This window comes from Lycorma delicatula, chromosome 2, assembly GCF_047948215.1.
Source record: "Lycorma delicatula isolate Av1 chromosome 2, ASM4794821v1, whole genome shotgun sequence".
Lineage (NCBI taxonomy): Eukaryota > Metazoa > Arthropoda > Insecta > Hemiptera > Fulgoridae > Lycorma > Lycorma delicatula.
The window spans coordinates 193071292-193087470 of record NC_134456.1 but is presented as its reverse complement, the minus strand read 5'-3'; the positions used below and the strand labels follow the sequence as shown (position 1 = coordinate 193087470).

At 29.4% G+C, this 16179-nt stretch overlaps 1 protein-coding gene across 1 annotated transcript in view; it reads right to left on the bottom strand.

The window, feature by feature from the left end:
- Positions 1–5794: 5794 nt before the first annotated feature.
- mRNA-cap (RNA guanylyltransferase and 5'-phosphatase mRNA capping enzyme) overlaps positions 5795–16179 on the bottom strand; it is a 51875-nt gene continuing 41490 nt past the window's right edge. Inside the window, exons 11-15 of the mRNA XM_075356933.1 lie at positions 13703–13888; positions 11829–11929; positions 11125–11315; positions 8661–8813; positions 5795–6106 (exon numbers count right to left, since the gene is read on the bottom strand). Coding sequence (XP_075213048.1) covers positions 8677–8813; positions 11125–11315; positions 11829–11929; positions 13703–13888 — 615 coding nt within the window. The 3' untranslated portion in view covers positions 5795–6106; positions 8661–8676. The remainder of the gene's footprint in view (positions 6107–8660; positions 8814–11124; positions 11316–11828; positions 11930–13702; positions 13889–16179) is intronic.

Here is a 16179-nt window from a genome sequence, read left to right as displayed (position 1 = left end):
TGGTGGCCCACTGTCATTTCTACACCAGCTGTAACTTGATTCTTGAAGCTTGTCTTCTCAGGTCGGTGGCCAACAGTGGCCACCACTGTTGGCCACTGCCATTTCTGTGTCAGCTCGGAGAAGTTTTTATTTGTTTTTTCCCTGAGGTCAGATGGGTCACCACTGGTAACCACTAATGATTTCCCTACGCACTAGGATTGTCCATCTCTAGTGACCATTCAACATATTTGTCCATATTTATTTTTAAAAGATCTATCCAGTTACGAGGGAAACAAAGGAAAACTGCTGAACTAATGAAGATTTCGTTTTAGCGGTTGGCAACACTTTTCGCACCACCTAAATTTTATAAACATCCACCTTCCACAGTTGCAGCTCGTCATTGCTACTTTTATTTATGCATCTATTGTGTGAATATTCAGTTTTAATGAGTGGTTAATGTAATTATATTTTGTGGAATATTGTACTGTAAATATTAATTAGACCATATTGTTTATATGCATGGTTTGTGAGCAACTAAGTGTTGTTATTTCATTACAAAATGACTGACAAGCATACTTATGTACATAATTCTGATGAAACTAGAGAATTACTACTACAAGATGAGGTTATTTCTGACAGTGATTGCAATCATGACAGTGATGTTGACTCAAACATCGGAGAACAATTTGAAGAATTGTTGCGAAGTGAACTACATGACACTGATTTTTGAGAGTGATGAAAACTGTATTTTACCAGAAGTCTCAATTGAGCAGTGTGAAGAAAATAATGATTATGTAGAGAACATTGAAGAAGGAGAAGATAACAAAGTGCAAAATGAAAGTGTATTTGAAAGTGAGAGTGTAAATGAACAGGACAATGTGGACATCAATGTAAATGAACCTGATTATGCTGAAGAAGGGAATGAAGAAGAGTATGAAGGAGGGAATTGACCAACAACGATGTAAGTTTTAAAAAATTTAAATTTTTAAATAGCAGTGGCTTTAAAGCATCTCAAGGCCAAACTCCTCAAACAGAACTAGAATTCTTCCAGTTATTTTTTACAGACTCTTTACTCACTGAAATAGTTAATGAAACAAAAAGGTACACCAAAGATAAGATACAAAAAAATACCACATCACGGAAGAAATCAATCTGGTGGTCCTGGATGGATGTAACACTTCCAGAAATGACGGCTTTTTTGGGGGCTGATTAACATGGGATTAAATTCGAAACCAGAATTAGAGGATTACTTTTCCTTCAATATTGTAGATTACCAGCCTTTTTTTAAGAACAAATTTTCCAAAGTCAGATTTCAGCAAAAATTTTGGAACTTACATGTTAGTCCTCCTTATACTAGTCCTGTAGGAGGAACCCTAACACATTCTGGAAAAGTACGTGTAGAGTGGTACAATATTTGGACAAACAATATAGAAAATAATATGTTCCACAGTACAAGGTGAGCGTAGATGAAGTTTGCCTTTAAAGGCAAAGTTTATTTTAAGGCTTATAACAAAGAAAAACCCATAAAGTGGGGTATAAAAATTTTTGTAATTTCAGAATCAAAAACCGGCTATATTTGTGGCCTAGAGCCTTATTTAGGCAAGCATACAACAGAAAACCAGAATTAAATGATCTTGTTCATGATCTAAATCTATCCAAGAATTAAGCAGAAATTCTTGCATTATAACTGAAAGGATGGAATCATTTACAACACAATATTAAAATAAAGTGCTTTCCATAACAGGCAATATGAATTTGAATGTTTCTTCCTCCAGCACAAGAACTTAGTTTACTATATTGATGTGGAATCTTTACTACAAGCTTTGGGATGATATATGCACCATCCTGATGAAGAGCATCATCACAGCAGAATCTTTATATAGACTCTCCTCAAAGCATAGTTTGAAAGTAGTCCTTATGTTGGAAATAATATTCCATCTTTAACATTCATTTAGCTCATGTAGCTCATATGAAAATATGAAACTTCTGTGGAGACCTGAAAGTGATAGCACTGTTATTTGGTTTACAACTTGGGTATATTAAATTTTGTCGCTTCTTGACAGCAGAAATAGGAAGAATCATTGCATTAAAAAGGGTGGCTAAAAAGAGAAACAGTTACTGTAGGAGATACAAGTACTGGAGTCCAGCATTAGTAAAACCCAAAAATGTTTACCTTCTGCCACTACACTTTAGGCTAGGTTTGATGAAAAATTTATTAAAGCAATAGATCAGTGGGGCTGGATTCACTTTCTAAAGAACAAGTTTCTAAAGAATAAGTGATGCTAAGATAAAAAGGATATTCTTATTTGTTGAACCACAAATAAGAAAACTAATGACAATACCAAGTTAGAAGAAAATTTGAATTCTGTATAGAAAACTTTTAAAAAGGCAGGTAACTAGAAAGAACTTATAACCGACCTTTTTAAAAACTGTAAAGCACTTGAATGTAACATGTCATTAAAGATCCACTTTTAAGATTCTCATCTGGATTTTTTCCCCAACAATCTTGCAGCTGTAAGTAACAAACATGGAGAATGCTTTCACCAGGATATCCACCATGGAAACACACTACCAGGACCCAAGAATGCCAGCTTACTACTGCTAGAAGCTCAAGATTGACTGCACCATAAAATCCAAAAGGAGCAAATTTTAGACATTTAAATATTTTGTTAATTACTATCAGAAAGGTTTTTTCTTTAGAAAAAAGCTTCGTGACAGCAAGATGTACAAAAAAAATGCTGCCTGATCGAAAGAAACAACTTACATATTTGAAGTCAGTGTCAAAAATATTATAACATCCATCTCATTCTTTTAACAGACAACAGAATTTTGTTGTCTAGTGTGTTTTCTACATATAAAAAGAATGTTACTGTAATATGTATTAGTTCTAGAAAATTAGAAAATAAGCAGCAACTATCTAAAAACATTTCTTTAAAACAAGCAACTGTTCTTCAAATGTCTATCAATTAACAATTCGTCTGAGTGTAATAGAATCCTTATGAATACAAACAGTTTATGATAAAGAAAAATGACTTGTAACTCAACTGCAACATCTGGCCGAAAGAAGATATAGCCTAAACAGTTTAATCCTTGTGTGGATTAGTTTCAGCTAAATTAATTAGTATAGTTTTAAACTGATATATAAAGATAAGGCTTAGAAAAATTTTTATATAATATATTTGATATTTACAGATGTTTGGATAATTATCTAGTATAAAGGGAGATATGTTTGTATTTTTGCCGAGTTGTCAGAACAAATTATTATGTTTTAGCTTTGTACTTTTTTTATACTGTTAATTCTCTGGACAGCTATGGTTAAGCACAACATGCTTTTGCAGATTAACATCAACTTTGTGCTGGTTGTAAGAAACTGCAACTATAGAAATCTTTTTTAACTCTGCTGTATTTTATTCTTAAGAAGATCTAAAACATTTTTGTATACTTTGCAATGAGTAATAATATCTAATGATTATATGAGGTTCTAAAGTAATGACTGATCAGCGACAAAAAGAGAACAGTTAACAAAAAAAAATTTATTAATGGTTTCAAATACTTTCATATTTACTTTATTTTTCTACATGATCACCATTTTGTTCCAAACACTTTGGACAGTGTGAAACAAGACTCTTAAAACCCACTGCATAAAATTCTGCTGCCTGGGATAAGGATAGTAGCCACTTTTGCATCAAGATTTTCAACTCTCAACTTTAATGAATTGTTGAGATGCAAGCCAATTTTTGAAGTGTAGGAAGAGATGGTAGTCACTGGGCATGAGATCAGGACTGCAAGGAGATGATAAAAAATCTCCTAACTGAATTTTTGAATTGTTTTTGTTGTGCATGCAGCCAACAAAATTGTGTGTTATTATGAAGAACAATTCCTGATCTCAGCATTTCCTGTTGTTGGTTTTGAATGGCACCATGCAGTTTAGATAGTGTTTCACAATAAACCTGTGATATGACGGATGCTCCGGGTTCCATAAAATCAATTAAAAGCACACACCCTTTTGGTATACTTTTATAATTTTCCTTCGAGACTGGCCTTGTTTTTTGGTTTAGGTAGACTGGAATGATGGCTGAGAAAAGCATATGTTGATGTTAATCTGTGATCTTTGTGAGCACTTGTCAACATCTTTGGCACCCATTGTGCACACAGTTTATGATTCTAAGTGTCATGCATGATTTTCAACAATGTTTTCTTTGAAACATCTGGAAATTCTAGAGAAGACTGCTAATTGTAAAGAAATTATTTTTTCTTACTTTTGCATTCACACATTCAACAAGATGGTCAGTCTGGACAGTAGGCCTGCCCTTCTCTGTTCATTGTTACATTTAAATGATGATGCTTCCTTAAACTGATGATGCCATTGCCTTACTTTTTCTTCACTCTTTGTGGTAGACTCATATGTTCCACACAATTAATGGTGAATTTCCGCAGCATTATTTCCTCTTGCATTTAGAAATTGCTAATCAAACTTCACAACTGGTGGGATTTATTATTGAACTCATTTTAACACACTTTTCGCAAAGGTAAACAACAATGAACTAATGGCAATGTGGTGACCACTAAGAGATACTGCACATGCCCAAACCAGTCAGTGTTGCCAATCACTATTTATAACTCATCAGCCCTTACTTTTAAACTGCATCTCATACGTAAAATTGATTGTTTTTATGCTGTGTAACAAATAAAAAGAAACCACCAACTCCTTCTGCTGTACAATAATTTTTGTCAAGCATGGACCCTCCGTAACATTACGACTCATTATGTCACTGACCTGAGTAAAATAAATGGTAATTCATCTAACTTTGTGATTTTTTTTTTTTTTTACAAAGGTCTAATTAATATTTTCAATTATGGAAAGGAAAATGTTAAAGTAATATTAATCTACTTTAAAAAATTTGACAAACTTTCAATTTATGCAATTTAAAATTCCAACCCATTTCCAGGTGCAATAATTAAAATCATACTTGAAACTATAGGTTAAACATGTAGATTATGCATGTTTACATTTATATGAGTGAATTTTTTCACAGTTTTATAACTAGCGATGATGGTGCATGGATGAGATTTTAACTTTCAAAACAATTGAAAAATTGCATTTTCAACCTACTTTCTCATAGTACAGGGGGATATGAAGGGTTAAATTAATTATGTTATTAATGCCCAAACCAGTCAGTGTTGCCAATCACTATTTATAACTCATCAGCCCTTACTTTTAAACTGCATCTCATACGTAAAATTGATTGTTTTTATGCTGTGTAACAAATAAAAAGAAACCACCAACTCCTTCTGCTGTACAATAATTTTTGTCAAGCATGGACCCTCCGTAACATTACGACTCATTATGTCACTGACCTGAGTAAAATAAATGGTAATTCATCTAACTTTGTGATTTTTTTTTTTTTTTACAAAGGTCTAATTAATATTTTCAATTATGGAAAGGAAAATGTTAAAGTAATATTAATCTACTTTAAAAAATTTGACAAACTTTCAATTTATGCAATTTAAAATTCCAACCCATTTCCAGGTGCAATAATTAAAATCATACTTGAAACTATAGGTTAAACATGTAGATTATGCATGTTTACATTTATATGAGTGAATTTTTTCACAGTTTTATAACTAGCGATGATGGTGCATGGATGAGATTTTAACTTTCAAAACAATTGAAAAATTGCATTTTCAACCTACTTTCTCATAGTACAGGGGGATATGAAGGGTTAAATTAATTATGTTATGGCACTTGTTAAAAAGATAAGAGATATTATTTATAAATAGTAAATAAATATTAGTAGTAATAACAGAACATTAATAAACAAAAGCACAAATCACCACTGTATTTTCTATATATAGACAAATTTATTGTAGTAAATAAAATATATTTAATTCAAATGATGATTTAAATAAAATACAATAAAAAAATAAAATAAACTGCAAGTTACACATAATTTGTTCATACCAGTAACAGGTATAACATGAATAAATTTACTTCTTAACTGTAATAAATAATAAAGAATGTTTTATTTTATACATGTTAAAAAACACGTGTCTTTTGGATTCCATTAATATAAATTCTTTTTGTAACCTGCATTTCTGGTCTGCTTTGAAAGAGCTTCATTTATACCTATAACAATGAAGATGGTAACTACAATACACAATCCATATAAAAAGAGTTCCATGTTATTAGTATAGGCATGTCAAAAACATATTGCTAATTATTTAAAAACAACTTCCCAGATAATAAATCAGTATTTTATTGGTTTCTTATTATCAAAGTCTAATACTAGAGATTACTTTCAAATATTAAATTACTAATACTGTTCGGTACGTACAAATAAAAGTATGTTACAAACAATAAACAATATGTGCTATGAAATTACAGATGATAAACTTACAACAATAATTACACAGTTTTTTCATTTGGAAAAAATATACAATTTGTCTACAATTACACAAGCTGAATACAGAGCATTCTCATGCTATAATATTTTTTCAGTAAAAAATATTCAAGTGCTGTAAAGCATAAGAACAATGTTGGAGATTATTTGACCTCTATATAGAACATTCTACATAGAAATTCACAGTCACAAGATGAATTTCCATCTATCTGTAGGAATATAGTTTTTTATAGGACTATATTTTACAGATAATAACATTGGAGAGTAAACATGCTCACAACTGACTGACAGAATATGTGTATCCTGTTCTATTCTTGTACTATGGCAGTGATTCCCAAACTGTGTGCCGTGGCGCCCTGGGGAGCTGCAGGTTCTTCACATGGGCATGGTGAAATATTGTGAAAGCTTCAAAATTAATAGAACCAAGATATTTACAATTAATAATTTAATGTTAATAAAGTAAAAAAATAATGAAGATACATTAGTGTCAAGCTAAATTATGGAAACCATACAGACACACTAATATCTTACGTGAAAAAATTAAAATTATATACTGACTTTTAATTCCACATGAATATTAGTTTAAAAAATACATAATAGAACTTTTAATGAACTCATGCAGTCTATTTATAAAAAGAAAAACATAAATTATATCAGACAGGAGGGGAAAACACAGAGTAATTAATTATTTTTATGTAGTGTTAAGAAAGCATCAAAGGTTATTTTTTCCCAATTGGAGACACGATAAGACTTAACACTGTAGGCACCAGGATCTTATTCTACATGTTTTACTTTTAATAACCTTTTCAGACTTGTTAGTGGCTTACAAATAGGCAGCTAGTGTAGACTAACATGCAGTTGTAGACTTTTCACATTGTAAGCAAGACAGAGCTCCTATTTACTGAGTTTAGCTTTCTTTGTTGTACATGTACACCCAAAAAAGACTTTTTGCGGTTTTCAGAAAGTCAGATTCACCGTTGGCATATTCTAACATATTCAGTATGATGTCAAGGAATCGTTTCTGCTAACATGATTTAGAATTCTAACATATTCAGTATGATGTCAAGGAATTCTTTCTGCTAACATAATTTAGAAAGTAACTAGGGTACACATTTTGTAACCAGTATGTGCCTGTACATATTATTTATTAAAATTGCCTGAGCAGAAGCACCGTTAGATAAGTACACTGGTTATTGACATCTGAATTTGCCATTTTAAGGTGGCCAAATTCTAATAATAATAAAGTTAAAGCTCTAATAGCATTGTTGCCAAAATCCTACTGCACATCTAATTGCTTTTTAAGAAGGTGTTAAAATGTACCTTTTGTTGATAAAAATGTGTAGCTTTTGTTTGGAAACCCTGATACCATAGTATTTTTCTACAAATAAATTGGTTTTGAAAAAGAAAAGTTGAATAATTTTTTTATAAACCATGTAAGTTCTCAAGAGCATTGATATTGGTTTTGCAAATTTATATAAGTGAGTATTATATATATGTTCACATGTAATATACTCTACTGAACTCCTGACAATGATTTTTATTAAACTATATTTACATGATCAACTTTAGGAATGTTTATTCCATTATGTGCTATAAAAAAAAATCTATTATCCTAACAAGTGTAAATTTAAGTTGAGTAAGTATATTTTCCATTTTTCTTATTAGGTTGCTTTCTGTGCTATGGATTAGGATTTTAGTCGTTAAAACAAAAAATTACATTAGTAACTTATGGGAGCATTCATTTTTATACTAAATTGTATATAATCATACACAATCTAAATTGTATTTCCTTTACATTAATGTTTACACAGAATACAATATGATCAAATCCATTCGAAAGAATTTTTTTTTTTTTTTTAGAGGATGAATATGGTATTCCATTACAGTATTTTAAAAGTTTAAGAAAGATTTACTAGAGTACTTGGAATTTATTACAATTAAATATTTTGGAATAAAAAAAGATTGATTTACACAAGACTGATTCTAATTACAATGTTAATTACTATTTTTTCATTGGTTGTTTCAATCAGTTTTTTTAATGACAATAATAGAAATGTGGAAAAAGTTTATTAACTATTCATCATATTACTACAAAAACAAACTTTTCTTAATTGCAAATATAACTGCCAATAAAAGGTCCATTATAAAATAAAATAAATATATACAGAAACTGAAAGAATTATGTGTACATTCACAAAAATAATTTTTTTTATATATAATGAACCTCAAAACAAAAGAAATTGATGCAATAATCAGCATAAATAGAGAAAATAAAATTACCAAAAATTATCAATTATTATCTCCTTGATATATGCCTTGGATGGCCCTGAGGAGGTGGCATCATAAATGAGTCATCATCTCTATATCTGTACTGGTCAATAACAGAGAGCAAGTGTTCTTTTGTAACTGGATTCTGAATTGAGAGGCAAACAGCTGAAACAATAACAGTAATTAAAGATGAAAATTGATTTCTAGCTACACAATAATGCAACATTTAAAAATTTAAGTGCATCCATTTTTTTAATGACTGAAAAAATGAATAATATATTTGAAGAAAAAATCCACTAAAAATCTAGTCCAAAAAATAATTTTCATTCGATTGTAAATCAAGCCATAAATAGACAAAAAAGATTCACCCAGGGTAAAGATTAAACGTTAATATTATAAAGATTGTTTGTTTGTAAGTGAATACTCTACATAAAATGAAAAAGAAATTATCTTAAAACTTGACATTCCACAAACCATCACAATCTATACACAAAAGCAAATATTTTAAGTGATTTCTTTTTTTTTATAATGACCACAAGGTCCATGCAAGATTTATACAAGAAATTTTTTTTTTCAAAATTATTTTATTACTTTTTTAAGAAGTTGTATAGATTATTATGTAGTGAGTTCCACTGTTAATGCACCACTTCCAAGTTTTTACGCTTTTGGCGTACAATCTGGTGTGCTGTTTTTGTATACAGGTCCCAAAGCAAACTTTCTTTAATCTCTTCCATTTCCAATTACAACTGAAAGCATCGCTTCATATTGTCCATCTTCAAACAGACAGAAGTCTAGAGGTGCCAAATTAGGTGAACAAAGGGGCTGACACAGAACATCATTTTCATATCTTGGTGACTGGGATGTTTGATTTGAAACACTGATATCAATTATAACAATGCACATGGATCACACATTCTTCTCCATAGACTTCTTGTAACATCATTCTTCCCCATAGGCTTCTTGTAACATTCTGTTTCTATTCTAAAAATTTTGAAATACAATTTTATACAAAGCAGTGCTCAACAATCTTAATTTTCTTTATATCAGATAATCATCAAAAGAATAAAACATAAGCTTATTTGTGGACTGGAAATTATATTTATTTGTTTAGAAATGTAGATTTGAGAAACAATTCTTTTCTTTCTTATAACAGTGTTAAAGGTAGATATAATGTAATGCTGTCAACAGATGTAATGTAATTCAGCATTAAAATTTTTTATTTCATAGAAGATATATTTACACAATAGTCGTGAGCATATATATATAAACAAAATGTTTTTCAGCCTCTAAATCATCCAAAGTTTAAAATAGTAATTAAATAAAGATAAAGCATGATTTGGTGATTCAAACTAAAAATGATTTTAAATATAAAAATGCTGTAGTGCAGTTAATATTAAACAATTAACCAAAAACAATGAAAAAACACTTTTGCTAATATCATGTTGACTACTAATAAAAAAAGCTGTTTTTAGCTATTAAAACAATTTCAAACAATTTTTTTCAAGTGAAAAACATAATTGCTCATCTTTGTAAAAAATATATATATATATATATATATAAGTTAACAAAAATATTAATTTTGTATGTTAAAGTATGACACACTTGCTTGTAAGTTTTGGTGACAGTGTTTATAGTTCAGCAATACATCATAATATTAATTATTTCAGTGCGCAAATGTGAAACCACGAGCAATGACCTATTTACAATTAATGGAAATATAAAACCAGCTTAAGTTTAAACCAACTAAAGGGCTAGGATGTGTTAAATGTAGAATGAAAATTGTCTAAGAAATTGATTCTAATGAATACTAAATAGTAAGTATTAGGACAAGCAATTATTGAATGCTGCATGGTATGGGGAAATCCTAATTAGAAGAAATCATTGTTCCATCAGACTTCTGGGTACGATTTCTTTAAACTCCATTTCAACTCCTTCTTGAACAACAATATTACAGAAGTAGGGACCCCCCCCCCCATAATAATAATACTAATAGCTACAGCTACTTTAATTATGTATCCAACCTTGACTCTTACTGCAACCTTGTAAAAATAATTTACACATAAGTTTATTTTTTTAAATTATGGTTCATTGGGAAACATTTATAATGAGTACGGCAATGGGATGTGGGTGTTTTCAATGAGCAGCAGAAGCCAATCTTGCAAAGTAATGGAAGAAATTTATTGCATGATGGAACCACCAGTCAGTCATGCATTAGTGTATGCATGCTATAAGATTTTTAACAAGGACAACTGTGCACGTTGATAATCTAATAAAACTGTTGCAATGAATTCTGAACAAGCTTGGGAAGAGAACTATGCAAATTTACCGAAGTGTCGACATAAAGTAATTCTGCAATAGGACTCTCTAAATGATCAATTATAACATAATTTGTTTGAAATAAATGATTACAAAACTAACATTCAGCAAGAATAATATAAAGAAATTAATTAAAACATAAGTGTGGTGATATTTTTACCTGAAGCAGTATTGTAGCTGTTAGGAAATGATTTATCAGTTCTTTCTCTCATAAACACCCAGCTATTGTTTTCAAATCTACATTCAATTATTTTATTATTTAATTCCTTTAAAGTTGAATTCACTTTCATTACTGCAAATGGTTTAGATAGGCCTCCAACATACAAATGGCCAACAGTCTTTGGAAGAATTCTAAAATAAAAACACAAAGCAGAAATATTAGTACAATTCATTGGGTACTTAAATCTGCTAAATTAGGAAACTAAGTTATTATATTTCAAAAGAATTCCTTTGTACCAATTAGAATAAATTTAAATTAACATATTTTTTGTTTAATAAAATAAAAACATGATTACAAAATTAAAAGCTTTACAACCACTCATTTATATTAAATTCAGCAAGAAACTTCTCCAATTGATCGTTCCTTGAAAATAACTTCATATGAACAAAAATTTGGGAAACTGTAAGTTAAATATTAATTCATACTTTTGTACTTTTCAAAAATTACCATTCCAAACAAATTATAAAAATTATAAATACAAAAAAAAAAATCTTCTAGAAAATTAAGTGTTATTAATAACTGGACCAGTTCAATACTTCAATTAACTAGATAAGTGTAAGGTTGTACAATCAACCTTACAATGTTGATTAAGTCAACAACAATATTGTAATGCAATATTACATAATAAATAAGATGATACATACCCAGTTCCTTCTTCTCTAACTATTTTCAACCTAAAATCTACAGAGTTATGACTGGCTGGTTTCCATTTAAGAACTTCAGCACACTGCCCTGCCTTATAAGGCTAAAAAAGAAAAGAAAATAAAGTATGAATTTACAGAAACACAAAGAGAATTTTATTTTATGTTATCTTCTATACAAAAAGTACATAATTATTTTAAATAATCATGAAAATATTAACTGAAATAATTAAAATAGATTTGCAGATCATTTAATAAACCTGAACATTATTTATAAAGATTTTAGTACTAGTTTTAACTGATCAATGTAGATCTTTAAATTGTTTGAAATTGGTGCCAAGGGAAAAATATTATAAAACAAGACATTATATAAACTAAAAAATAAATTTGTTAAAGTACTAATTTAAAATAAAAGATAAAAATACTGAATTTTTACAAGATCAAATTATCTTAAAATAGTGTGAGTTGCACAGGATAAATGCTGCTTTAAAGAAAGCTTCCAAAAATTCTAAAAATATTGTTTGCTTTCATGAATCTCATATTATAGCTGTCGGAAATCATGCATTGTTTCTTTTTTATTTTATTTACCCTTTCTATGGTATACTAATAAAAAATTATGACAGTAAGTATTGCAGAGGTGTTGAAAGCAGAACAATAGGAGGGGGGTCATAGGTTTTATTTTTTTACATATGTAAAAAAGACAATTTTTATGGAGAGTAATGTTCAAAATGTTACGAAGATTAAATATGATGTTATCAAATTTTAATAATTAATTATACTGAATTTAAACTACCAGTATGTTACCATTCATTTCAGTAATGTAACTGATGCTGTGCTGTGCTTCAATAATGAATTATAGTAACAGTTTCAGTGGACTAATATTGTACAATAATCCATAAACTAAACGAAATGAAAAATTACTGAAATTATGAATAAAAATCCTATTGATTTTTTAAGAAAGGTTTAATTGAAAATTTAATACATAAATTCAGTAAAAACTTAAGTTGATAAAGCACGTAATACTGGCTGGACCAATGGAGATCAGCAAGCAGGGTTTTCATTGACTGATTCTGGGATCAATAACCAATAAATGATGAGGCATATTTCATCACAAAAAACTAGTGATTACACTTTTGACTTTTATTATAATAGAACAGACAGCTAAATCTGGCTAGAGGGATTAAAGTTAAAAATGACAATAAAAATACAATTTATTTTTTAGCTACTATGCAATGTTGTTTGTGTGTTTTCAATTTGTTGATTAAAAGCTTCACATTTCTATGCACTTAATTTTTTCTTGTGTTTCACAATCAATGCATAAAATTGATAAAGTCTAAAAGAACTGTAAGAGTGATGAATCCTCAGGGATGTCTACAACCAGTAAACAAAAACCGCTGTGTAAAAAAAAAAATCAATCAAGCAATTCATGAAATATTTAGTCATTTTAGAGCAGCTTTATTCATTTTTAATGATAATTTGGCAAGAATTACTACTCCACACAGCAAAATTGCAAAGCATTATACCATGGAATACCAGTACAGATCACCCTTTTAGATCTCTTACTTCGTAAAACTTTCTCTTTTTTGAAAATCAAAATTAGCTTAAAAGCAAGATTTTAATTAACTGAGATATAAGATGCAGGGAACAGATGTGTGTTATTTAAAAGGAGCACTTGCAAACTCAAAATATGCTTTAGCAGTAAAAACGTATTGGGCAAAATGGGAGGCTTCAGGAAATTTTTTACAAAATCAATCTGGGTACTTTCTAATCATATTTTAAAAATACATCTAAACTTGAAATTACAGTTTCTAAAACCAATAAATAAACAGATACATGCATGCATTCACACTTACTCATATAATTAAAAAAGAACTTACGTCTAGAGTTGGTTGGAAAATGAGTCCATCAGGTTCATGTGATAACTGTCTACTGAATTTTTCACTAAGCAAACTACCAGCCATCTCAACCGGATAGAACTGCTTAGCTCTAACACTGAATGGTTCAGAACTTTTATTTATGAGACCTTCAAACATTGCCTTAGTTCTTGGCTTAATTATATCTATCTGTATTAAAAAGAAACATAGCAATGTAAAATATACAAGGAACCACTACTTTGCGATACATATAAAAAAAGTGATAAAACTTTTACAATGATGATAGAACAAACAATGATATTTACACATTTAACTTTCATTCTTACTCATGATTGACTCAATAACACTCAACTGATATAAGACTACTACTGTTATGAGTAAACTATTAAAACACAAATATGCAGGAATTTGACTAAAAACAGAAGACGACATATTTTTGCAATGTAATGATTTTTGAATAAAAAGTATGCATGAACAGTAATAAAACACAAATCAGAAATAAGGTAAATGGGAAAATTTATTAAAAAAAAATATCTATGTGCAGTGGAAAAATGTAACAGAACTTTTTATTTTTGTGCTCCTTTTAAAATTCTATTTTATAACTTATAACTTTTATAACTAAGTATGTGTACTTCTAGAAAATTAAATGCCAATATAAGTTAAACTGTTTATCCCTTTTTCCTTTCACTTAATAAGAGATCTTGTTCTGTTCTGACCAGATCTCTTAAGATTTTTGACTGTACAAATAATCTATTTCTTTGTTCTTACATTTTCCCCTAATTGTCACAACAATACAACTAATTTTCACAATGATATTTATTTTAATATGGTTTTCCTGTTATGCCATAAAACACAATACAGAAATAAGTCAAATCTCTGTAACTTAAATGTGTTTTCATTTTAATTAATAAAAATATCCTCCTGCTGAAGTATTTTCTCTGTTTTCTAGTTTAGATATTTCTGCAAGATATATTCATCTTCACAAAACACTGTGATTTAAGAAAAGGTACTTTTTCTTTATTAATATGTATAGGATGTCACCAACAGTTTGTTGTGATTTTAATACAGTAATCTTCTATCTACTTATATAAAGAAAAATGTTTGTGTATCCGTTTCTCTTTTATACATATCTACAGTTTTATTCTGATTGTGATGAAAATTAGTACACTAACAGTTCCAAACAAGAGGAAAATTTTTATCTACATTTCATTTTTTAAAAAACTACTCCAGCCCCTTTAGCAAAATTTTAATGTGTAGCTTTGTGGTTTTTTGAAAATATCTCAAAACTGATGAGGTAATCAACTTAAATGGAAGTGACTTTCTGAAAGCACATACAATTTGCTAATAAATGCAATCTATCTGACTCTGATAGTGTTTTTAGATCTGAAGTTATTAACAATCAAATGTGAAAATTAGTCCTCCTGCTTTACCCTGATGTGAGTGTGTTACCATTTCATCTGCTCTCCTTCTTACCCATTTTCCACCGTATTGTTCATCTCACTTACCCAGTGTTAGGCTACAAAAAACCTGCAAATTAAACTTCAAGCAGCATTCAGAGCTGCCAAAACTGAAGAACAAGCGTTGAAGAACTCAAGCTAACATCAAATACGCATGTGAAGCTGCTAGTTTGTAATAAAAAATCCTACTTAAATTTTCTTTGCTTCAATTCAAATCACCAAATTATCCAACAGATTTTGTAAAATGTATAAAGAGTGTGAAGCTTTTGAGTTTTCTCCAAGCCCCTAGAGGTGCATTTACTGTGCATGACATGAAAAAAAATTGTATAACATATTGTAAATATCTTTTAAGGACTTCTTGTATGGATAAAAAGTTCAACTCTTTTTATCCACAGATAAAATTAATTTCATAACTTTCCATAAATATTATCTTCATTAGATCTGCAATACACATTTTTATGTATTTTCTGTAAACAGAGAGATATATGAAATTATTTTTGATTGGTAAAAATAATAATAAAAATTAGGTCATTGGATCAGAAATAGCTCGATGATTGTTCATTACAATAACAAAACCTTCAATAGAAGAAAAAACAGATAAGTAAATGTTACAGACAGAATGGCCAAGAAACTGAATTTCCCAAATAATAACATACAGAAAGCAATAAATGTTTCCTTAATATATTCACCTGAATAGGTGATTATTGGAAAAATTATTTATCCTAATAAACTAAACTAAACATTAGAAACTGATACAGTACAGTAATCTATCAATTTATTCTGACTGCAACAATTATCAGTACATTTCCCCCCCCCCCCTTTTTTTAGACATCTGGCCGCATTTTGATATAAACATTACCTAAATATGTTATTATAATTCAATACATTACATTAAATAAGCAATTAAAAATAGAATGAAGAAAGCAACTTGCAAGAGAAATACAAACTAAAATTTAAAGAAAAAAAAATCATTAAAAAATGAAGTGCACCATAATATAACAAAAACAGTTATAAGTGCTTTAT